Genomic DNA, 22,734 nt, shown 5'->3' on the forward strand with positions numbered 1-22,734 from the left:
AAAAAAAAAAAAAAAAAAATCCTTCCAAGGTGTACACAAGGGAAGGGGATGAATGCGTCGCGTGAAAAAATCTACCGCTTCACGGAGTGCAGGCCTTGATGGGCACCGCGGCAGCGGGAATGAAACAAAAAAAGGTGCATACAAGAGAGCAAAACAGATGAAGGGCGGACAAACCGCCCATTCGAGAATGAATCAGTGTTGCCAACCCGACGAGCGGAATGGTATCTATGTATCCACTTCGTGCAAGCGAGAGAGTTGTTGTTACCTCTGCTTTTATTATCCATCTGGAGCAAAGAAACGGCGTGAAAGTTGAGCAGCCGTCGCCACAACCACTGACACTGCGATTGACACTGCGATTGACACCGCCATCTCCAACATGGCGCCGCTTAAAACGCTCTTGTGGGGGAATTCTTTCTCTAAATCCTCTTTTTGACAGCGGGTGCAGATTCCTTCCCCGTGGTGTGAAGCAAGTGCCTCCACCCCGAACAGATCATTGCGCTGTGTGCATGGTGATGACACCTTTTTTAGTACTTCTCTTTTTTTCCAGCGCAGTAACATTATGAGGCAATATGATGTGCACTTCACCTCCGAAACAAAGGTTGAATGTCAAACCTGAACAATCCTCCTCATTATGAACCCAGATGTATGTATCTCTTTCACAGTGTAGCACTATCTCCTTTGGTAGTGTACTATCTGCTTGCGATTTTTTTTTTTTTTTTGGAGCAACCCCCTACACACGAATGGCATTTATTATGTGTACACCCACTTTTCACTCTCAACCTCAAGGGTGGGTGGTGAAGAAGAAGAACAAGAAAAGCAGGAAGAATACGAAGAACAAGAGGAACAAGAACAGAACAAAGGGACGTTTCCACATCGGGAGGAGCCATACGAATAAGGATTTACATTAAACGAGGAAAACTTCATTATATAATTTTTTTCTCTTTTTGAGGAGAGAGAATCTGAGGAGGGCATCTTCTTCTTCTCCCCATTTTGGCGAACTTTTCCTGTGGGTTATTCTCCCCTATGGATGTCTTTTCACTATAACGATGTCGTAGGGGAAGTGCGCACAGGTTCAACGCCACCATGGTGTGTATCATTCGATGAGCTAATGAAGTGAGCATGTCTTCTTTAATCGCTTTAGTATCTACTTATGAGGATCCATCTAAGTACAAAATAGGATATGCGGATTGGGGTTGCTGGTGATGGTATCGTTTATGTTATTCTTCCCAAGCGTCAACAACGCTGTGGGGGTTGCGGCCCGAGGAGGAGGGGTTCGCACTCCAGCTACTCTCAAATCAACGGTGATGACATTTCACAAAATGGAGGGCATCACCTTTTGGAGCATCTAACCCGGAAAAGTGACACTCTCCCCCCCTCCCCCTTTGCACATGCATAAGAACATACTTTTCTCCTCCTGTGTATGCATTCGACTGTACAGAAGGGATGGTCGTTTTCCACCTATGGATGGTACCTTCTTAACATCCATTTGGAACACAAAATGGGTCACATGTATGAGCATTGTGGAGAGATTCCGCGAATGGGAAAAAAAAAGAAAAAAAAATCACGTAAAGTTAAGCTAAACTGAAGCTATGCCAACCGTTCAATCAAAACAACTTTCAATCCCCCATGTACACGCGCGTTCCTCGCACAAGAGAATTGTTGCGAAGTGGCAGGTGACACATGACACATCACGTGAGGGGGAAGCAAGTCTCACTTTCGTAATGGAACTCGCAAATGACATTGGAACAGACGCAAGAAAAAGTAGAAAAAAGAAAGAAAAAAAAGAAAAAAAAATACATGTGTACATTTCACATCATATACACGTGTCAATGTGCCCCAGTACATATGCCCCCGCCCAGCAGTGCAGCTAACGCCTACTCCTTATCGGCATGCATATTGATGCCACCGCGCCTCCCCTCTCAATTGATGATTGCTTCTGCACAGGGAAGGAGCAGCGGGGGGGGGCGGAATCCAATTTTGAAACGTCGCAAAATAACATGCGTTTTGCCCTATTCACTTTTGGAAGTGAAATAGGAAAACTCCTCACAGAAGCGGCGACTTGCAAGAAATTGCAACCCGGGGGGGGGAAGGATGCCGCGCAAAGAGGGGCGTAGGGAGGAGAGAGCTCCTCTAACTCCGGACGTCCCAGCAGATATTTTCGCGAGTGCGCCTCTGTTCGGTTATATGCACGTACGGGCGTAGGCAACTGCATCCGCGCGCAAGCCCTGTTATAAGAAGCGGGTGGGCCACAATCAAGGCAGGCCTCTAGCACGGAATATCCCTTAGGCATCTTTTCTGCGGCGTCGTCTGGGCGGTTTCAAGCAAATCGGCAGGTGAAGCGTCAGGCCAAACGTTAGCCTGCAGCTTCAACCTTGCCGCTGCTAACAGAACGAAGAATCCACCGCAACATCGTTCTGCCATCGTCACCCCTATGCATTTCCTTCACCCCTCTTTTTTGTACGTGACAGTAGCATCCCCCTACGCACGCGCGGGGGCACATAAATTGTATGCCGCGTTCTGCGCGTTGGGAGAGGGTCCGCTTTGAGGGAAGGGCCTCTTAGGATGATGGATCGCAAGGGGGAGGAACCTCAGGCAGGAGAAAGGGAAAAACCCATCAGTGAAAAACCCATCAGTGAAAAACCCATCAGTGAAAAACCCATCAGTGAAAAACCCATCAGTGAAAAACCCATCAGTGAAAAACCCATTAGAGAAAGACCCATCAGGGAAAGACCCATCAGGGAGAAACCCATCCAGGAAACCCCCCTCCTCAATAGTGACACCGCCGATGGCAACGACCGCGCGGGGCAGGCCCCCTACGGACGTGGTCGGCAATGGAACGGAAGGAAGAATCGCATCAGGTCGCCATCCGCGTGCCAATCAGTGAACTCGTGTGATTCAGCCAAAAGCGATTACTCCTGCCGATACCTCAACGCAGACAGCTATGGGAAGAACGTGAGCCTATGCACCAAGTGTCTTTTTACCTACTTCGAATTCAACAGCGTGATGAATGTCATTTATATGAGACATGGGGCCAGGACACCCAAAAAAAAGATACAAAATGTGTGGCCTTTCAAAGAAGGAAAGGGAGATCTTACCTTCCTGGGCTTCCAGCAGTCAGTAAAGATTGGAAAATACCTTCGTAAATACTACTATAGCATGAGGAAATTGAATTCGATTTATAATGACGGGGGGGATCATTCGGGAGGGGAGAGTGTGTCTCACGAATCGGATGAGGAGACGAACATGATGAGGGCATCCACCCCTTGGGATCAACTACAGGGGGGTAAGCTCAACGGGGGTAAACTGAATGGAAATAAACACAACAGGCATAGACTTAAGGAAAATTTCGGTACACTCCAAATGGGAAGAAAAAAAAAAAATTTAAAGGAAAACCTGCGGAGGGAGAGACGCCTAAAGGAAACAATAAAATTACTGGTGAGTAAAAATCCCAGCGCTGCGAATCCCTGCAGGATGTTGCACAAGAGGGTGACGCACAAAGTGAGGTGGACTCCATTCTGCCAGGACAGAAAGGGGAAGGAACCAACCTCTCTGCATGTCTGCAGAAGCGTATGTGCAAATTATTGTGGGAAAAAGAAGAGGAAAAGAAAGAAACGAAAAAAAAAAAATGACAAAGTTATCAATGTGGATCATTCCATGAGGGACGAAGTGCCAAGTGAAGCTGCTCTGAGTTGGATGAACCCTCTCGATGGAGGCACTCCAATTGGATATCTAAATAAAGATACGGCTGGTGGTGCGTGGAGGGGGAAGGACACACTTTCCTCCATCTGCGAAATGAATCACTTGCCGAAGCAGCTGGAAAAAAGGATCCACATAGAGAAGCAAAAGAGGAAGTACGATGAAATCGTCAAGATTATAAATAAATATTTGTGTGTAAAAACGACTAGCAGTCAGAGGTGCAAGTTAACAGCGTATGCCATCATGTGTGGTATCCTAGGGATTACAGAAAAGATGTTTTTTTTCTTCTTCCTTTTGTCCTTCGATAATGAAGAGTATGATTTGTTACACCGAGATATGATTCGTGGAAGTGAAATAGTCAGTGAAAACTTCCGCTCTGTGAGCCGTAAACGGGAAGACAGACTCCACCCCTTGTCCATCCCCCAGAAGGACCTTCCAAATAGTAGCAGTATCCTCGAAAGGAGGAAGAGCTCGCTCCCTGCACAAGTTAACTTCCTTTCGCAGCAGAATGATTCGTCGGTGGCGACAGATGCGACGGTAAGGCCCCGTCAAGGGACCCACTTAGCAGGGTGTCATCCTTTGGAATGTCTACAAGGGGGTAAATCCCACCATGTCACTTTTGCGCCTGTTTCTCCAAATTCGATTTGCAATTTTACTGAGAAGGATTTTGAAGGGGACGTCCCCATGGGTGAGCAGCAGCATCTGAGAGACGCTGCTGAGAATTGCATAACCCGTTCAGGTGGAAGTGGCAACCTCGATCGGGTTCAGTACAACCAGTCCGAGTTCGCAAGAAGCGATCCACCAGGGGAAACGTCCATCGGTGGGAAGTGCCCCCAAAATGGGTACCAACTTTTTGTAGAACCCCCCAGAGACCGATGGGTTTCCTCCATGGTGGCATTCACCGATGAGGACAACAGGGAGCGGTTGGATAGGAGTGCAAAAAAGGACGTAAAGAAGGACCTAAAAATGGACGAAGTCAAGTTACTCTCCGGTGTTACCAGCTTCGGTGGGGACGCCCCGATTGTGGAAAAGAAGCGAGAGGACGCATGTGATAAGAAGCGTCCGGACGGCCATGACGAACCATCGAACAGACGAAGCGACGCACGCACTGGGGGTGGCGCCAACTGGAAGGCAGAAAACGCGCAGAGCTATAGTGACAGCGTGAACCCAAGTTGGGGCGTCCTTAACAGAAGCCTTGGGAAGGGAACACCTCGAAGTGGAGCAGCCAGAAAGGCAGCGGAGAAGTTCCGCCCGAGCAGTACCCTAATCCATAATGTGAAAACTTTTTTCGAATTTGCCCTCAGTGGAAGATACAATTCAACCCTTTTTTACAACAAGATAATGAAGGCGAAAGGTCGTAACGAAAGGAAGTTGGAGAAGTCGTGTATTTCTTTCATATTTGAGTCTTACATGCGGTATGTGCTGAGCGATTTTGCTGCTTATGTGAGTGCCTCCGGGGGTGTTCCCAGGCGGAATGACACCAACCATGATGCTGAGAACTGTTCAGGGCTTCTTCACGATCAGCGCTTCGTCTCCCCCGCATGGATGGTCAACTGGACTCCCCACCCTAGCGGCTACTCCAACGGCTACCCCAGCAGCTATCCCAGCGGCTACCGTAGGAACCTACTCTCCTACCTGCGCAATATCTACATCCTGTTTTCCGTGGTGCATGTGGCGGAGCGGAACTCACTGATGCTGAAGACCCTCAAGTCCAATAACCACTACATAAAGAGATTGAAGAATCTCATTTTTTACAACTCAAATGTTTACAAACTTTTAAATGATCACTACAAGGAAGAAATTTCCATAGTGTATCGAATAACCAAATGGAGGAGCCGAAGTTACCTTAACAGGTCAGAACTTTTGCTCAGCGAGCCGTGGGCGAACACCACACAAAGCGATGTAGCAGAGGACGAATGGAATATAAAAAATCGAATTGTGAAAATATTAAAGAAGCATAACTCAGATGTGTACAAGATAAAGAAGAAACTAAACAAGTCCATTATTTTGAAAGATCTGAGGAAACTAAACTATTACTCAGTGGATGTCACTTTAGGGAATGTCCCGACTTGTGAACAGAGAAAGGTGATTCAAGAAAAAGTTAGAAGCATGAGGAATCACTTACTGTTTTATAGCAAGAGGAAAAACATTAAGATCATTAAAAAGTTTATTAGTTCATATGATGCGTATGTGTATCACAATGTGCGTCTCGTCCTAGACATGCGGAAGGTGTACAGAAACGTGCAGGTTCAGTGTAGCTCCTCCAGTGAGACCGTGCTCGGAGTGGCCACCCCTGAAATGGGAAAGAAGGAACATCCGAACGGAGGGGATAATTGCGGGCCCGCTGGAAGGGAAGGCCGCACCAGAAAGGCAGTTGCATTCCGTGAGGGAGGGGATCCACACAGATGGTATTATAATGTACAAAGGGGAGGAGCACAAGATGGGGCAGAGAAGTGGCCCCCTGTCGAGAGGGCAAGCGGGCTGGACGGACGCTGTGCAGGGGATTACTCGAAGGGAGAATGTACCCACCGACAGGAGGGAAAAGGGCCAAAGGGGTCTCTTCACCTGTGTGAAGCGGCGCCTGACGAGTCGCCTGACCACCCGCTCGTTAACCCGCCTGATGATTCGCACGATTCCCCTTCTGAAGACTCTTCTGGCGACCCGCCTGATACCCCTTCTGAAGACCCGCTTCTTAACCCTCGCGAGGCGAAGAGGCCCGACGAGACCGCGGAGAAGAAGGAAAAAAACAAAGCGAAAAGCTTTTACAAAAAAATCTACGAGTGCTACAAACACATGTGCACTCTCGAGTATAACAACAAGTACCTCTCGTGGCTGTGCAGCGGCATGTCTCTGATGGATGTCGTCATTAATTTCATGATAAGCGTCAGGGTGTATGAGAACTTCAATAGGGAGATGGCAACTGGCTGGGGGGGAGGGAAGAAGTTCATTCCGAAAATTATAGTTTACTTAACGCACCAGTCGTCTATTCTATCGTTCCAGTCGTGCGTAGGGGTTAAGAGGAGCTCCATGAAGATTCCGCCCTTCGGTGGATTCCTCTCGCTGGAGCTGGTGCACATAAGGAAGAAGGGGGGGGACATGCGGGATAGGGGGCGCGGACATGCAAAGCGGCACAAGCATGGGCAGACGTCTTCCAAGGTGAGTACCAAGGTTCATAGGAAGATTCATACTGAGGTTCACACCGACGTCCACACCGCGCTACAAATGGACAGTAAAGCGAAGGGGGACCTGGGTCAGTTCCCCAGAGAAGCGGCACAAGGTGACCCTCCCCTTAGCACCGCGTTCGACGAGCCAGCCTCGCGAAGACGAAATCTGCGAGTGACAGGCCAAGCGAGAAGTGCAGACCGGCATAACGTCCAAACATTTATTCGAGAAAATGACACGGCGAGTATATTCTGTTGTAAGGAGGACTGCGTGTGGAAGGTCAGGTGGGGGAATGGCAGAAGTGGCGACCGCCACGGAGATGGGCACGGCGCAGATGGGAACAACGCAGATGGGGACAAGTCAAATGAGCACGACACACATGGACAAAACCCAGATGGGCAGGGCGCTGATAGGCCGCCCGCACACGCGGACCGCGCCGCCCATATCACCACAACCCAGGCGAGGAAAAGAGTCCAGCGCGAAGACAAGTACGAGAGCTACCTGCCCAAGTGCGCCAACAAGATTCATGATTTTAAAAATTTGTTCAATCTCCTATGCTACAGAGACAGCAACGTAGAAAGCAATGTAGACACTCTCATTCAGCTGTACAATTTGTGCCTCAGTGACAAGTGTTCTTACGTGGGAAACACAGAACTGAATGGCGGACAGGAGGGACAGCCTAGAAGGAGGAGATACTTTTATGGCTACTTTGTCAAATTCACTTTTAATCATTACTTTCCACTTAAGCTGAAGAGAAAGAAGTGTATAAAGAGATGCAAGCGGGGAGGAAGAGAGGAAACAGGACGAATGAATGGGACAGTGAAGAAGGGGATTCCTTCGACCCTCGGGGAGCAGACACATCAAGGGAGGGAAGAAGTGGATGGACAATTGGATGGAGAAATGGCAGCAAAGGAGAAAGAGAAAACCAAGAATAACCATACAAATTGGAAACAGAGAAAGGAAGATTCACCTGGAGAGGTTACCAACATCGAAGGAAGATCCCTTGCCAAAGGGCAAGTTCTACCCTCCTCTGTAGTAGGGAGGAAAGACAAACCGTTCGATACAAATGGGGACAAATTCCAGTTAGCGACGAAAAAGGGGTCGAAGGAAACTTCCCAAAGAGTTGAATTCCGCATGAAGAACACATACAAGGGGCGAACAAATGACCAGAGTGATGACTATCCAAAGGACAAACACCTGAGGAGAAACAAAATAATGCAACGACTCAATATGAATAGCTTTAACTTCGATTCTAAGCATGACAAATATATGCATTACGTGTACAATAGCAGTGACCTCAAGTACGGCAGGATCTATAGCAAGCTTAACAAGGAAGGCGATTCCAAGTTTAGCACAAAGAAGAGTGTAGACATAAATAACCGATTGATGGAGAGGAGTAGGATTAAGTTAAACGGAGGGGGCAGCTCCATCTCCAGTGAAGAAAGTACACATGACGAATTGGAGTTGCGCAACGGGAAGTTCAAGTCCCTTGGTAGGGGTGAGGAGGCGAGGAAGGAGGCGAAGAAGGAGGCGAAGAAGGAGGCGAATAACGAGATGAAGAACGGGGTGAAGCACCAGATGAATAGTGTAAACTGTGCAGTGAATGGGTACGCAGGGACATCCAGACAACCCGTCCAGTCCAGACAGGACCACCTGTACCGCTTAAAGAGCGGCGAAGTGGATGAAGGGCAACAGAACAGCACACCCATGGGGTACAGTTTCAAACTGTCCAAAAGAGCCATGTCCTCTAGGTTGCTAAAGAATTGCATGACGGAGGAGACGGAAAAGAGGAAGAGGAAGAAAATGCAAAAAATGCAGCAGATGCAGAAGATGAAGCCGGGTTTTAATAGGAAGAAGGACGAAAGTGATAAAAGGAATTACCAAAATGAGAACATCATTTGTCTGGACTGCTTGATTAGCTACTTGAGGCAGATGCTCAGGGTGTATGGGAACCCCGAGATGTTGTGAGGGGAGCGGCCGACGAGCAGCTTCAGAGTAGCTGAACGGGGAGTTTCCGTAGTGCCATCCGGTTTGGGGGATTCTATCCGTGGAGGCTTCAAAACAACTCAGATGGTTCAGTTGGTTGGGAAGCGGGAGGGGGGGGGAGGTGTCATCGCCTTGGAGAAATTTTATCCCCTGCCCCCCGCTTCCCCAAAAAACAAAAAAAAATGTGCACATTCGTATCAATGCTCATACATCAGCAGACGCATGTAGGCACATCACTGTGCCGCCGCACCAGGAGGACCAGGTCAACCTTGAACAGGAGCACCTCTTTCTCGTTGTAAATATCATAGCGGGGGAATTCCTTCCGCAGGTAAGTCTCCAAAAAATTGTAAATGCTCCGATGGGTAGAGGAGGACCGCACTGTTGAATTCACACTCAGGTGAGCGAATTCTCTCTGAATGAAATGACTGTAAAACTGCTGCAAGAACTTCAGAGGGAATGTCGAAATGTTCACATGCGAGTAGTTACCCAGGTGGAGGAGGCAGAGGAGGAGAAAGACGTTTCGCTTGACAAGATTGTTTGGGGGTGGACAGTAAAGTCCGTCCTTTTTACTACCCTCTGTAGAGGTACTGGTGGAACGTCCAACTTGTTTAGGAAAGAACATTTGAAGGAGTTCACAAAGCCAATATGAGGCCTTCCGGGTACCTCTTCTCTGATGGTCTAAGGGTAGATAATCCAGGATGGAGACGAAGTTCAGAAGGTACGTCGAAATGTTTGGCGTGCATATAGCTTGTCTGGGGAGTTGCTGGAAGTGCGCATAGAGAATGTGTCTCGGTTGCATGGAGGTGTTGTTGACCGAACCTGGGTGGCAATGAGCCAAGCGGAGAAATGCCTCATCGACGGCATTTAAGTAGTCCAGAAACACTACGCTGTTAAAGAATCGAATCTGCAGCTCTAGTTTTATGGTACTCCGTTGGGAAAACATGATGATGTGGATGCATCTTTCCGACAGTACACGCATCAAATCGCTGTGTCGCAGTTTGGCATTCTTCAAAGAAGTAAACACTTGAATGATGCTACTGAGTGATAATTTCATTTGGTCGTTGCGTTCCCGAAGTTTCTGTTCCTCAGTGTATAATGCATCCAAGAGGCAGTTAAGCTGCTGGAGCAGTTTCTTGCCCATGTCCTGCTCGTTGTAACTGATCATTTTGTCTTTCCCCGAATGGAGGGTGATGGCCCCCTGACTGTTCACATGGGAGGAGCTGTCCCTCTTCGCATCGTTATGAGGGGGAGAATTACATAATAGGCGGCGTGACGAGCCGATGGAGTCGCCCCCAATTTTTACCTCTTCTTTTTCCCCCCCCCAGTTATTTGTAATATCGTCGCAACTTGAGTTGTTTTCTGTTCCGAATACACCGAACCCGTCGTGTGAAAACTTATTAATTGTGTAGTAAAAGCTAGCCATGTGGTAAACGAGTCTAGCCATCTCATGTTCACTTAACTGTCCCATTATACACACAAAGTTGTTGAAGTGGGCCAAGAGGAAGAGGTTAAATTGGGGGGTGATATCTCCAAAGCGTGGATACTTTTCCAGATAGACATGTAAGATTTCCTTGAAAAAGGGGAAATTTTCACGGTACTGCTTATCACGCAAGATGAGATCGCTCGATGTAGTTATGATGGATATCAGTGGGGAGTCTGCACCAACTTGGGATGGCGATGCGCGCGTGGATATCCTGAGTAAGTTCCCCCCGGAGATTTCCTCCAGAATACGCTTCAACACCAAGGAGACATACTTCATTCGGATGAGCCCCCCACGTGACCGCAAAAAGGACTCATATAGCAAGTAAGCATTATGGTCCACAATTTTATGCTTCAGTAGGGAGGACATAATGGAAAAGAAATCTTCCTCCGTTAGCTTCTCCTTTTGAAGCTGCATAAGTCGCGTTAACTGGTTGAGTAAAGCATCCTTTACGGGCTCCTCATTTGGATAATCTGGTGAGATATGTTCATATGCGAGGAAGTACACTCTGAGGGGGTACACTCTAAGGGGGTACATTTTGTGGGGGCCTCTTGTGAGGAGTGTCTGGTTAAACCAGTTGGGCGAAATGGCGGAGTTGGGACCCCTTGAGAGGCTCAATTTTGTGGCTTCCCTGGGGAAGAAAACCACACGAGTAACTCTGTCTGCCAATTGAGTCACCATTTTGTTCACCTCATCTAGACTGCGGTTGCTAGCGGCCTCTCTGGAAAAGAGGAACGTTTCGTCACCGTGTTGGATGGGGTGTTCACTGTTGGTGGAGGGATCACAAATTTTGGTCGCCTCGGGAAACCTCTTCAAGAAGTAAAGAAATAAAATGATCTCCGCTTCGTTCTCAAAGAGGTGGGAAGTGGCCTCCTGCAGGCGGGTAAGGCATGCGTGTAGAAGGGGGACATTTAGTTTCCCACCTCGCTCAGACAATTCTACGTTCATCAATATTAATACGTGATGGTTCGACACATTTGTTTCTTCTTCGCTTTCAATTTGCTTCCCAATCTCGTGCAGAAGTTTCAAAATGGACCCTTTCAGCATGTCGCTCTTGCTGAAGGGAAGACAGATTTTGTTCACCTTATGCAGGTAATGCAACACTATTATGAGTTTGTTCGTGGGTAGCTTCTTCTCTTCTCTACTTGGGAATAGCAGACAGTTAGTTACTTCCCTAAGGAGCTGTAACAGACGTTTAGGCACAATCAGTGCTTCTTCTTTCTTTGAGTGGGAGTCCCCACAAAGGAGGTGGTCTTTTCCCGCCTCTACTTCCTCCATTTCGTAGAAACAACTCCTGAAAGGACGCATGTCCGAGTATGCTTTCATCTGGTAGCATATTCCCCTCACAAGATTGATGCTCATATTTTCATGCAGCATGGGATAGTACGTGTGCACAATACTGTAGCAGCTGTTCAGTATGTGCATAAGAGACGAACGGAGGGTGTCGGAATCTTCCACTTCGCTCAGTAAGATTGACATATTAACGTAGATCGTCGCAATGCTGTTGAGCGCGTTCTGCGTGAGGGCACTGGTCCAATGACAGACACATTCTTCCCTCATGATGTCGGGAGAGGTACCACGAGTGAAGCTGGCCAAGAGGCTCATCGCGCCGCTGAACAGCTGCACTAGACACCGTTCCGGGTCCCCCGAAAAGGAAAATTTGGAAGAGAGAAAATTTTTGACCTTTAAAATTTTCAAAATGTTAATTATATGTGAGTAGGCCCACAAGTTTGGCACAAAGGGGGGAGGCGCGCTTCTGCTCTCTTCGTTCGTGTGAGCACTTTGGGGTAGATCCCTCGTGTGTTCCTCCCCAGAAAGGAGTTCCTCCCCCCTGTCGGCTACTCCCCCCACTTGCTCGTTCCACTCTCTTATGATAGCGTACAATATGTCGTAGTTCACTTTTCTGTAAAGGAGGATCTTCCGCCTGTCTCCCTTCTGTTTATCAAAGATATTCATGCTAGAGGACAAAAAGGAGAGTGCCAATTTGCCGCTTACATTTACTTGGGTAACTTTGTTCGCGAGTAACGAAATAATGTGTAGGACCTTCTCCGATGCATACATCGGATGGTTGCTGAGAAAAACGACGTAACTGTTGAGGTGACAAAAGGTGACTTGGTCCCTCTGACTGGGATCACCACATCGGCTACGTTTAAGTGGATATTCGGCGAATCTCCCATTTGGAAGTGTCCCCAACTGGAGTGTTCTCCTGTCAGAAGGGTTCTTCTCCCCGGGGTGGAAGTAACCCTCAGTGTGAATCCCATTCTTGCAAAATTGCTCCCCGTTTTCTTGCCCTCCCGGAGGCTGCTCCCTTTGGTAGATGCTGCCACTCTTCTTGGGGAATGCACCCCCTTCATGGTTCGCAGCAAACGAATCGAGACTGCTATCCCTTCTTCGAAGATAATAAAAATAGTTAAAGTGGGAGAAGAAGTGAAAATAAAAAATATTCTGAACTAACTGTTTAGTGCTTTCACTGGGATTGACCCTGTGCATGTATTTAGATACACCCGGAAGCAACTTGCTGATGTTACTTAAGTTATAATGTTTTAAGTGCAGACTGACATTGTGGTGGATGTAATGAAAGATCGTTGGGTGAAGGTCGTTGCATATGCTTCCCTTGGAGATGCGCAAATGGTATTTTCTTCTTATTAACAGTGTGTGGAAGGAAATTAAAATTTTTTTATTTATGTAGACGTCTTTGTTTTTCGGGTGCTGGTTAATTACGGAGAGAATTTGAAACACTGTGTCGTTTATGGTGCCCTGCGTGTTTCTTCGCATGAGGAGTTCTACCTTGTTCTTCACCGCTTCTGTCTCGGTGGAGCTTCCCTCCTGTGAATGAGAAGCGGAGGGAAACATCTTCCTCGATTTCAGGCCACTCGGGGGGTGATTGATAACGTGATTCCCATTGCTACCCATGGGGGTTATCCCGTGAGGCCCACGGAGTCCGGCCTCTTCCCCTTCCCCTTTCACCCATTCGCGCAGTGTTGAGAGGTTCACATAATTATTCCCTAGGTAGACATTGCTCGTTTTGTTTATTGTTCGCCTGGACCTCTGAATCTGGGGGGGGCACCCGACGTGGCACCCCACCGAGCGCAGGAGCTTCATTAAAGTAGGGGCAGCGGCATAGGAGAAAAAGTACGCGAGTGGGCCCGTTTGGAGGCTACTCGCTCGTCCTCACGGGGTCGTATAGCACGCACAATATCGCCCCATCCGTATGAATAATCAGAAGTGGACTCACTAGAGCAAACCTGCAAATGGTCGGACTTCGCTACATGGATGGCGGCACTGGTTGATGCGCTGTTCTGCCCCATCCCACCCCGCCGAGGGAACATCTGTTTGCTTATGAACACCGTGGACGTTTCTACAAATTTAGGCACCATCCCGAAAAAGGAGAAAAAATCTCCGAAACGACTCAATGGGGCTACCCAGTGTAGGTTAAGCTTTTTTTTTTTTTTTTTAACTGTAGTTCGTGGTACTGGATGGGAAGAAAAACATCACGCAAAATTTATAAAAAAAAAAAAAAATCGCAAACCCGTGACCTTGACAAATTGAAAAGAAGAGCCAACCAATTTGTCAACCCTCTTTTTTTTTTTTTTCTTTTTCTTCTCTTTTTTGTAGCGCTTTTTTTTTTCGAGAATGCGCTCCCAGTTGGCAAAATTAAAAAGAGAAAAAAAAGTACACTACGAAAAGAGTTTTACTTCATGAGAGTTGTGCCCGTCCCAATTACCCACGTTTTCCGCGTGAATAAAACTATGGCGCAATGCGTATGCAGCGTGGATGGGCGCACGTAAGTCTGTGCCCATCTGTAGGAAGGCAATCTGGTAAGCGGTACAAGGGAGCCAGGCCAACCAAACAGGAGGCTTAGACTTTCCAAAGAAGCTGCCCCAATTGGGTGACTTCTCCACGGAGAGTAGGACTACCATCTATCGTAGAAGCTCCCTTCCGCCTCCTCCCACTGAGGGAAGTTAACTCCGGCTACTCCATCTGCTGCAGTTAACACCAGTCACTCCTTTTGCTGCAATCACTGCAGTCATTCCAGTCATTCTAGTCACCCCAGTTACTTCTGCTCCCCCCCCCCCGAAATGGCGACGGAGGAGGCGCCCCCGAACAAGCGCGAGGGCGGGAAGAGAAAGTACAGAAAGGAGAAACCATGGGACAATGAAAACATAGACCATTGGAAAGTCGAAAAATTCACCAGGGAAGACAACAAGCATCACTTCCTAGAGGAGTCCAGCTTCAAAGTGCTCTTCCCCAAATACAGAGAAAAGTATCTGCAACAGTTCAGCACAGACATCAAAAATGTATTAAACAATCATTTCGTAAAGTTTGAAATAAACTTAATCGAAGGATACATGTGTGTAAGAACAACCAAAAAGACATTTGATCCGTATATCATAATAAAGGCGAGGGATATGATTTCTCTGCTTTCGAGAAGTGTGCCCTTCAGTCATGCCAAGCGAGTGCTAGACGACGAAACCTTTTGCGACATCATAAAAATTAGCACCTATGTAAGGAACAGAAATAAGTTTATCAAACGAAGACAGAGGTTGCTAGGCAGCAATGGGACGACGTTAAAGGCTCTGGAAATATTGACCAACTGTTACATATGTGTCCACGGAAAAACGGTGAGCGTCATTGGCTACTTCAAGGCACTTAAGGTGGTTAGGAGGATTATTGTCGACTGTATGAAGAACATCCACCCAGTTTATCACATAAAAGAGTTAATTGCCAAAAGGGAACTGCAAAAAAATGAAGAGTTTAAAAACGAAAACTGGGAGAAATTTCTCCCCAATTTTAGGAAGCGAAATGCACAGAGGAGAAAAATTAAACAAAAGTTGGACAAGAAGAAGGGGGCCAAGAAGGAGGAGAAGTCCGTCTTCCCGCCGGATCAGCTGCCTCGAAAAATTGACATCCAGATGGAGACGGGTGAGTACTTCATGCGCCGCACCGCGGGGGGGAGCGGCAGGAATGGGTGAAGGGAGCAGAAGAAGATGAAGGAAGCGGATGAAGATTGTGGACTGACGCAGACGAACGGCTCACGCTGGACATCCTCCCAACGAGGAAACCGCCTACGTGACCATGTACCTGCGCGATGTCACTTAGTAGCGACTGCTTCAACGGTGAGGGAGGCCAACCGGAGGTAACACCCCCCTCATAAAGAAGGACACCATATGGGGGGATATTTTCCCTTCTTCCCCGCCTCAAATTTTGGCGACGTCGCCGCAAATGCTGATGAGCGCGTAGGCGTGGGACCTCTCCTCGCGCATGAAAAAGTTAGTGATCTTAAAGGAGCAGATCAAGTTGGCTCCGATCGCCTTAATGTGAGACTTTGCAATAAATAAAATGTCCGATATTATGCTCTGGTAAAAAACATCAAACTGCTTTAGGTTCACATTCTCTTTGACGATGTGCAAAGAGATAATCCCAAAGTATTTTTTTATAATAACGTTTGGAAGCACGTTTAGTGGGGTTATTATGATTGAGGAAAACTTCTGCTCTGTGAAGGAATCAAACAGGTGCTTTCTGTTTTCCTGGATGATGTAATTTGTAAGGTCGTTAAAAAGGAACAGCGTGTCGCACAAGTTATACTTATCGGATGAGTGCTTGGTCTTTTTTGCTGTCTTTTTTAGGAACAAGCTAAGTTTATTTCTTTTGTTCCCTCGCGTTTGTTTTTCTTCACCCCGGTTTGTCAGGGTATCCTTCGAATGAGTTATCCCCGTGTCGCCTTTCCCTGTGTCGCCTTTCCCCGCGTCACCTTTCCCCGTGTCGCCTTTCCCCGTGTCGCCTTTCCCCGTCTTGCCTCTCCCTGTCCCGTTTCTCCCCATTACTGTCGACTTGCTTCTATTCCCCCTATGAGAGAAGTACAAGCGAAGGTTGAACAATCTGGCTGCCAAGGCGTGAAGTATTCCTTTCTTCTTTTGCTGCTCACCAGGGGACTTATCACCCTCGTAATGGTTCCTCCTCCATTTCGTCACCCCCAGTTTGTTTCCATTACTGGGGGGAAACAATTCAGGGCAGTTAAAAAATAGCTGCCACTTCTCTATATAGTAATTTTCCAGATAGTTGAAAAAATGCTTCAACAGATTCTCCTGCATCAATCGGTTCATGCTCTTCAACTCCAGACTGATCGAGTTGTTATTTTTTATTTTGACCAAATGACCAGTTAACATGATTTCCAACACGTCCACTGATATGAACGCGAAGTGATACTTAATGCTGTATATGCAACAGGGGGACATCTTGTTTGCAAATATATAAAATATTAGGACGTTGTAAAGGTCGTTGAATGCTTTGTTGATTTTCTCGTACACCACATCCACCTGTTCATTGTTTTCGCTGAACAGGTTTATTCTCTTAATCAGGTAGAGGTAACTTTTTGAGAGATTATTCAAGTATGTGTGTTTTCCTTTATTTTTATTTTTTTTTTCTGTTTTTTTTTTGGTTTTTTTTTTCCTCCTCTCTTCTTCATCGGTCAAGGTTTTGCGCTCGGGGGGGGACGGTTTCTCCCCTGGGGGGATTAGAAGCCTATCAATAGGGACTTCTCCATGGAGGTTCCTACATTGATTCGCAACCAGGTCGACGCACCTCTCGGCGGGCTGCTCATTAACCTGGTCGCTGCACTGATGGCTAAAAAGGTCGTCGACTTCTTTGTGCAGAAGGGGCCCCGTCAAGTTTGCCTCCCTTCGCGCATTGGACTGGTTTCCCTGGGAGTCGCTTTGCCTTTCCGGCCTGGTGATGCCCTTTGTGATGGAGTCCATTAAGTAGTTGTTCGTGTTGCCCCTGGGTAGGCTGTTCCCCACGAGGACTTCCCTGTTCCTCTCTATGGGGACAGTCGATTGGTTTGTTTTTCCAAGCTTCCCATCTGTCTTATTTGCTTCCGCCGAACTCGGCACTGCGTTATTCTCTCCTGCCTGACCATCCTTATGCTCGTAAAACGTTTCGAACCTTATACTGGGGAGGAGGTCCAGCGTGCACATGTAGAAAAAGTATTTGGGCTCGTTCTCAGCTCCTCCTTTCCTAAATTCGCAATTGAAGGGAAGACTGTTTTCGCTCCTGTCCAGCGCGAAGGATCTGTTGCACGTTCTCATTAACTCCGTGCGAGATTCTGGGGAGAATATTCGAGGGAATTTCTTCTCCTCACTCGATTTGGTCATGCTGATGGGAGTGCCTGTGGGGGTACCGTAAGAACTATGGTCTCGCTTAACATTCGAGGGGGACTCCCTTTCGTTGCGACCTCCTTTGTTCACTTGGCTTCGGACATCGCTGTGGAGGTCATTACTTTGGTTTTCTTCGTTCCCATGTGCCAATGGGTCTGTCGTTGATTCGTTCTGCGCTTCTGATTGGAGTGATTCCATTATTTTTAAATTGCCGCAGTTGGGGAGGTCCTCTCTGGGCACTTCCTCCCTCGTGGGTGTCTCCTTCTCCCCTTGAGGGAAGTTCTGGAGGTTCTTTCCACTCTGGCTCTCATCATTTGGAGGAGTTGCCCTGGGGGGGAGAGCGCCACTGTCATACCGCTTATTAACCAGATAGTTGCTGACGTCTAAGTTGAAAATATAGTTGTACAGAGCAATGCTGTCTTCGTAAATATTGAGTAGGGTTATATTGTCGAGATGATCTTCCACTTCGTAAATGTATCCTTTATTTTTTACTCGTTTGGCTTTTTTTTTCTCCTTTCTTTTTTTAATCCTCTTCCTTTCTTTGATTCCTAATTGGGTATACTCCATGGCGTTGTCTCTCTTCAAGTGATCACTTTCGTTTGGGAAATTCAGTAACTCCTCTTCCTCCTTTAAGTAAATTTCTCTCAGTCTGAAGTAGTTATTGCATTTGATTTTGTTATCTGTAGATTGATCATCCTGTTTTGTGTTCTGCTTAATGGATTCTACGGCGAGTTCCTCAGAGAGGGCTTGGTCCATCATATCCTTCACGCTGCAATTTATGAGTCTGTTCTTGTAACTCTGCAATGGGTCCAGTCTGCCATCGCTATCATGTACCATGTCTCCTTGTATGAATACTGGAGATAAAAGGGTTTTGTTTCTACAGAAGAAGGATCGATAATTTAAGTTATCATAAATGATCTTTAACTCCCTTGCACTGATGCTCTTGTTCCTGATGTAGAAGTTGTCCTTGTAGTTTGATTTGATGACAAATTTGTTCTCTGAATAAGTCCCATACATACACATTCCCGTGCCGCAGCAGTAACCGAACAGATAATTTTGGTTAAAGCATAATTTCAAATTGTAGTCAAAGATGCTGTTGAATCCGTTCACTAGAAGCTTGCAGATGATTTGCTTGTGCAGGTTCAGCTCCAGGAAGGGGAAAATCTCGCTTATCTGCAAGGAGGAGGGAAGAGAAGGAGGAAGAGAAGGACGAAGGGGATAACTTGCCCAAATGGGGTTACGAAAGGTGTGTCCCCCTCCCTGCATGGAGAACCCAACCACAAGGTCGATTCCGAATGCGCAGGTGCCCTGCTGGGGCTTCTTTCTCACCTCCGATGCGAGATACTCTCCGTAGTGCTTCTTCAGCGGGTACACGACGAAGGCTGAGATGAGGAAGCCACTTCGGGGAGGGTAGGGAAAAAGTGGTTGAAGTGGATGAAGCAGACGAAGCGGAAGAATCCGAACTGACACGTAATCGCCTCGTCGTGGGCACCCAAGGGGCCAAGTTGGTCCGCTACGAAAGGCCTACTTCCCAATGACAGCCACGTTTTGTGGCACACTCGCGGACGAAATGAGGATCTTCGGCACCGAGGCTTCATTGCAGACTCTGTTTTAGGAGAGAACGGCGCAGTAGAGGGGGGAGAAAGAGACAAGACAAGTGTGCAGTTTACGATGAGACGTTTCCACAGTTACGTGTTGTCGATTAGTTTGACTCACCTGCAAAGGACCGTGTTCCTTTCTATGTCGTCCGACGCGTAGTGCAAATAAACGCAACTAGAATTTCTGTTCGCATTTAAGGGCCCACCCTTAAGCGACTGGTACTTATTCCTTTCGCTGTTCGCATAAGAAACGATTTTATCATCTTGGAAAAAGGAGGACATCACACTAATGGCCGTGCCGTAGCAAAAGAGAATGATCACGTCGTTGTAAATATACGTGTCTTCTTTGTAACCTGCAAAAAAAAAAAAAAAAAAAAAAGGGGTGGGGAACATATCCATTCAGAGGTGGCACCACACCGAGATAGCACTGTGGCGTTATCATTTCTGCTTCGTGTACTGATGTATGTCAGCCTCAACACAATCGCAAATGGAGAGAGGCACTTCCGACCATGTGCATTTTCCCTCCACATGAGTGCGCATTGTATGCGTTACCCAAAATGACGTTGCAAGATAAAAACGTTGCATTCGATTTGATCTAAGGGAGGGGGGGAGAAAGACGCGTTTGTGCATGTCAGAGAGTGGGTCATGTTCCCTAGACATCGCTCTGTTGGAGAGCGTAAGTTCGGTCGTTTGCTTATTTGCTCTGATTTGTTTTTATTTTTTTTTTTTTCCTATTTTTTCCTATTTTTTCTTTTTTTTCTTTTCTCTCTCCGCCCTTACTTCGTCCCTTATCTCGAGGAGCCATTCGTCTCGGTGCTGCTCCGTTAGCCGCTGGTGCAAAACCTTGACGGACTTGGCGGCGACAAGTCCTCCTACGAGTGGGAAGGGGGTATGCGCCTGTATGTGTGGACGTCTTCGCCCTCTACGCACGTCAACACAGTTGCAGCTGCTAGCTTGTCTCCCTCCGGGAAACCTACCATACGTGTATTTCACACTGTTTGGAAGCGAGTCGACGGTGAGCAAAATCACATCTACAAAATTGAAGTTTGAGTTCGGGAGAGTGCTATCCCTCTTGTACAATTTCATGTCCTTATTTTTTTCCAAGCTGTTTTGCCTCAGGAGCTCATTGTTGCGCAGAATATTCTTTATGTTTCTGTTTTCCCCGGGGATGGCGTAGTTGGGATCGTTCAGGTTCTTCACCCCTAGCTTCACGACTGTTCCTATGACGCGAATGCAAATTCTGTGTGGAAAAGGGGTGGAGAATGAATGGGGTGTAACAATGTTGCCATGAAGGTGGACTATCAATAGGGGAGTAACTACGTGGCGGTGACGACATGCCAAGAATGGAGACTTACTTGTTTGTTGTGCCTCCCTCCAAGTTCAGATGCTCTTGATAACCGATAATGGCGTTCCCACCCAACAGTTTAGCCTGCGCGAGGGAAAGGGGGGGGAAGGGGAGGTGAAAGAGTATGACACCCTTGATTAGCATATAACTGAAACGGGTGTCATAGCTGCATGCACGTTGGTGTTATACTCAAAAGGGAGAAAAGCACTTATGGGTACCTTTTTTCCAATAATTTTCCTCGTCTGCATGAAGGAGTTCTGTATGACGTCACATCTTGCCTCATTCGAGTTTCTGCCATTGGGGCGAGGAAAGAGATCACATGCATGAAGAAAAAGGGGGAAGTCTAAATGGAAAAAAAGACCCCGTTTGGAAGCTGTCTCTTTTACCCTTTTTTTTTTTTTTTTTGTTCACACCTGTTGGATCTTATCAAGTCCTTCCAGTCATACTCAGGATCGTTTACAATCTTAAGTTCGTGCTGCCAGGAAAAAAAAAAATGAAACAGATTTTCATTGTCCAATTGTTCCTCCCGCCGGACGTATGCTGAGGACATGTGTGGAGCCACCTTCAGGATTCTTCAACAGTCCATTTCTACACACATCTACACGCACAGACGACCGTGCGGCTGCCCTTATCTTACAGCGAAGTTTATAATTTGTTCGATGTAGTAGGGGGAGTTTTTGGGAAAGGACGTCGTGCCTAGGAGGAGGACATCTGCAGTAGGGGGAGGGGGCAAATGTGACTGAGGGAGAGGCCGACTGGGGGAGAAGTGGGCAGCGGAGTGGAGTACCCCGTGGAGTATCAAGTGCAGCAGCAAGTGGAGCACCATTGAGCCCTCTCACAGATGACGCCCTTACCTGCGCTGTTATCATTGTAGGGATTTTTTTCTTCAAAGAATTCCCATTTGATGGTACAGTACAGTTCGCCTAGCATTGGGGCGATCCAAAAGAGAGGGGGGGGAGGGAAACACATATGATTGTCGTGAAGGGGTTATGTGTGGGGGAGGACACCCACACGGCAGTGTCTGTGTCGGTAGACATGTGGCTAGACGTGTCGATAAACGTGTGAACTTTTGCTCGTTGGCGTCGAGAGGGAGGAAACCTTTGAGTCCAGCCAGGGAGTCGTACAGGGGGAACCAGCCCTCCAACTTCAAATTGTCGTGGAAGTAGAAGAAGCTGAAGTCTATTTGGATGTACCCGCTGTTTATATCTTCCACGTCGTCGATCTGCGCATGGGGCGGAGGAGTCACAGTTTAGCGCGTCACCAGCAGGAGGGTCACTGGCAGAGATGCCTCTATTGGAGATTCCACTATCTGTGACACTACTCATGGTGACACTTTGTTTTCCCTCTTTTCATCTCCAATTCTCGCCCCCCTCTGTACCGTTATCTTCAGCGGACAGGTCTGCAGCTCCGAGTCATCAGCAATTTCCAGCCGAAAGGATAAGTTCAGGTCATCCGTGTGTCTGTTGATATCTGCGCGGAGAAAAATGGAGTGTCAGCAACATGTGTGGCGGATTCGGGTGTGTAGAAGCGGTTCTGTAGAACAGGGCCTGCACATGCGGGTCTGCTCATGGGGGCCTCCATATATATTTGTCTATTAAACTATGGAAGCTCAAATGGACTTATCATTTTTCTTGCTAACTAAATTTCGTCCTTTGTTTTGTTTCGCCCAGTGTGACCTACAAATGGTGTCCGTAAAAAAAAAAAAAAAGGGGCATATGGGTGGACGTAGGGTTTTCTTTGACCGCTCCGTTGGTCTGCCCAGTGGGGCTGCTAATTCTCCCCCCCTGGTCACACCCACCTCTACATATTTAAGCGAATCCACTTCTGATTTTTCGAAGGCGTTGAAATCCCGTATGCCCGATATTCTGACCTTCAGAATGCACGGCATTTTACGCGGTGTAGTGGTGAGGCGGTGTAGTAGTGAGGCGGCGTAGTAGTGAAGAGGCGAAGCCGCAAATTTGCTACCACCACAAGAGAGCCATCACTGGGGGTTACACAAAAGAGGAGCGGCTGCCGCAGCTAAGCGTGCTTCTCAAAGGGAGATGGCTCACAGGGAGAGACAAACAGGAAGGTGAACAAAACAGTTGCTGCGAAGTAGATGGGAAGGAGCCGCAAATCAGACGCAAAGCTGAGGAATGCAAATTTCAGATGAAACAACAAAGGAGTATGTCCTCCCAAGGAAGGGACAAGTAAAAGGGCTCGTTTTTACGGCAACAAACACGTCCCCTCCCCCCTAAGGTGACGTATGCTATGTGCAAGTGTTCTCCAAGCGGGGAAGATAAAAAATTCGAAAGGAGATGAAAAAAAAAAAAA

At 47.4% G+C, this 22,734-nt stretch overlaps 4 protein-coding genes across 4 annotated transcripts; 2 read left to right on the forward strand and 2 right to left on the reverse strand.

Annotated features, from left to right (window-relative positions):
* Positions 1 to 2,562: 2,562 nt before the first annotated feature.
* Positions 2,563 to 8,826, forward strand: C922_02812 (hypothetical protein; the record flags this gene model as incomplete). Its single annotated transcript, XM_008818411.1, has 1 exon — positions 2,563 to 8,826. One exon carries the CDS (start codon positions 2,563 to 2,565, stop codon positions 8,824 to 8,826), a length of 6,264 nt encoding a protein of 2,087 aa, XP_008816633.1.
* A 229-nt stretch (positions 8,827 to 9,055) lies between these two features.
* C922_02813 (hypothetical protein) lies at positions 9,056 to 13,426 on the reverse strand (the record flags this gene model as incomplete). Its single annotated transcript, XM_008818412.1, has 1 exon — positions 9,056 to 13,426. The coding sequence occupies one exon, from the start codon at positions 13,424 to 13,426 to the stop codon at positions 9,056 to 9,058; it is 4,371 nt and encodes a 1,456-aa protein (XP_008816634.1).
* A 977-nt stretch (positions 13,427 to 14,403) lies between these two features.
* On the forward strand, positions 14,404 to 15,297 carry C922_02814 (ribosomal RNA assembly protein; the record flags this gene model as incomplete). The annotated part of the gene is made up of 1 exon (XM_008818413.1): positions 14,404 to 15,297. One exon carries the CDS (start codon positions 14,404 to 14,406, stop codon positions 15,295 to 15,297), a length of 894 nt encoding a protein of 297 aa, XP_008816635.1.
* A 225-nt stretch (positions 15,298 to 15,522) lies between these two features.
* On the reverse strand, positions 15,523 to 22,309 carry C922_02815 (hypothetical protein; the record flags this gene model as incomplete). Its single annotated transcript, XM_008818414.1, has 15 exons — positions 15,523 to 18,651; positions 18,808 to 18,877; positions 19,007 to 19,084; positions 19,195 to 19,429; positions 19,629 to 19,671; positions 19,857 to 19,948; positions 20,054 to 20,316; positions 20,432 to 20,505; positions 20,640 to 20,712; positions 20,835 to 20,896; positions 21,059 to 21,132; positions 21,276 to 21,344; positions 21,520 to 21,643; positions 21,800 to 21,891; positions 22,216 to 22,309. The coding sequence occupies 15 exons, from the start codon at positions 22,307 to 22,309 to the stop codon at positions 15,523 to 15,525; spliced, it is 4,572 nt and encodes a 1,523-aa protein (XP_008816636.1).
* Positions 22,310 to 22,734: the final 425 nt, after the last annotated feature.

The sequence above is a fragment of the Plasmodium inui genome (genome assembly GCF_000524495.1).
Source record: "Plasmodium inui San Antonio 1 unplaced genomic scaffold supercont1.10, whole genome shotgun sequence".
Lineage (NCBI taxonomy): Eukaryota > Apicomplexa > Aconoidasida > Haemosporida > Plasmodiidae > Plasmodium > Plasmodium inui.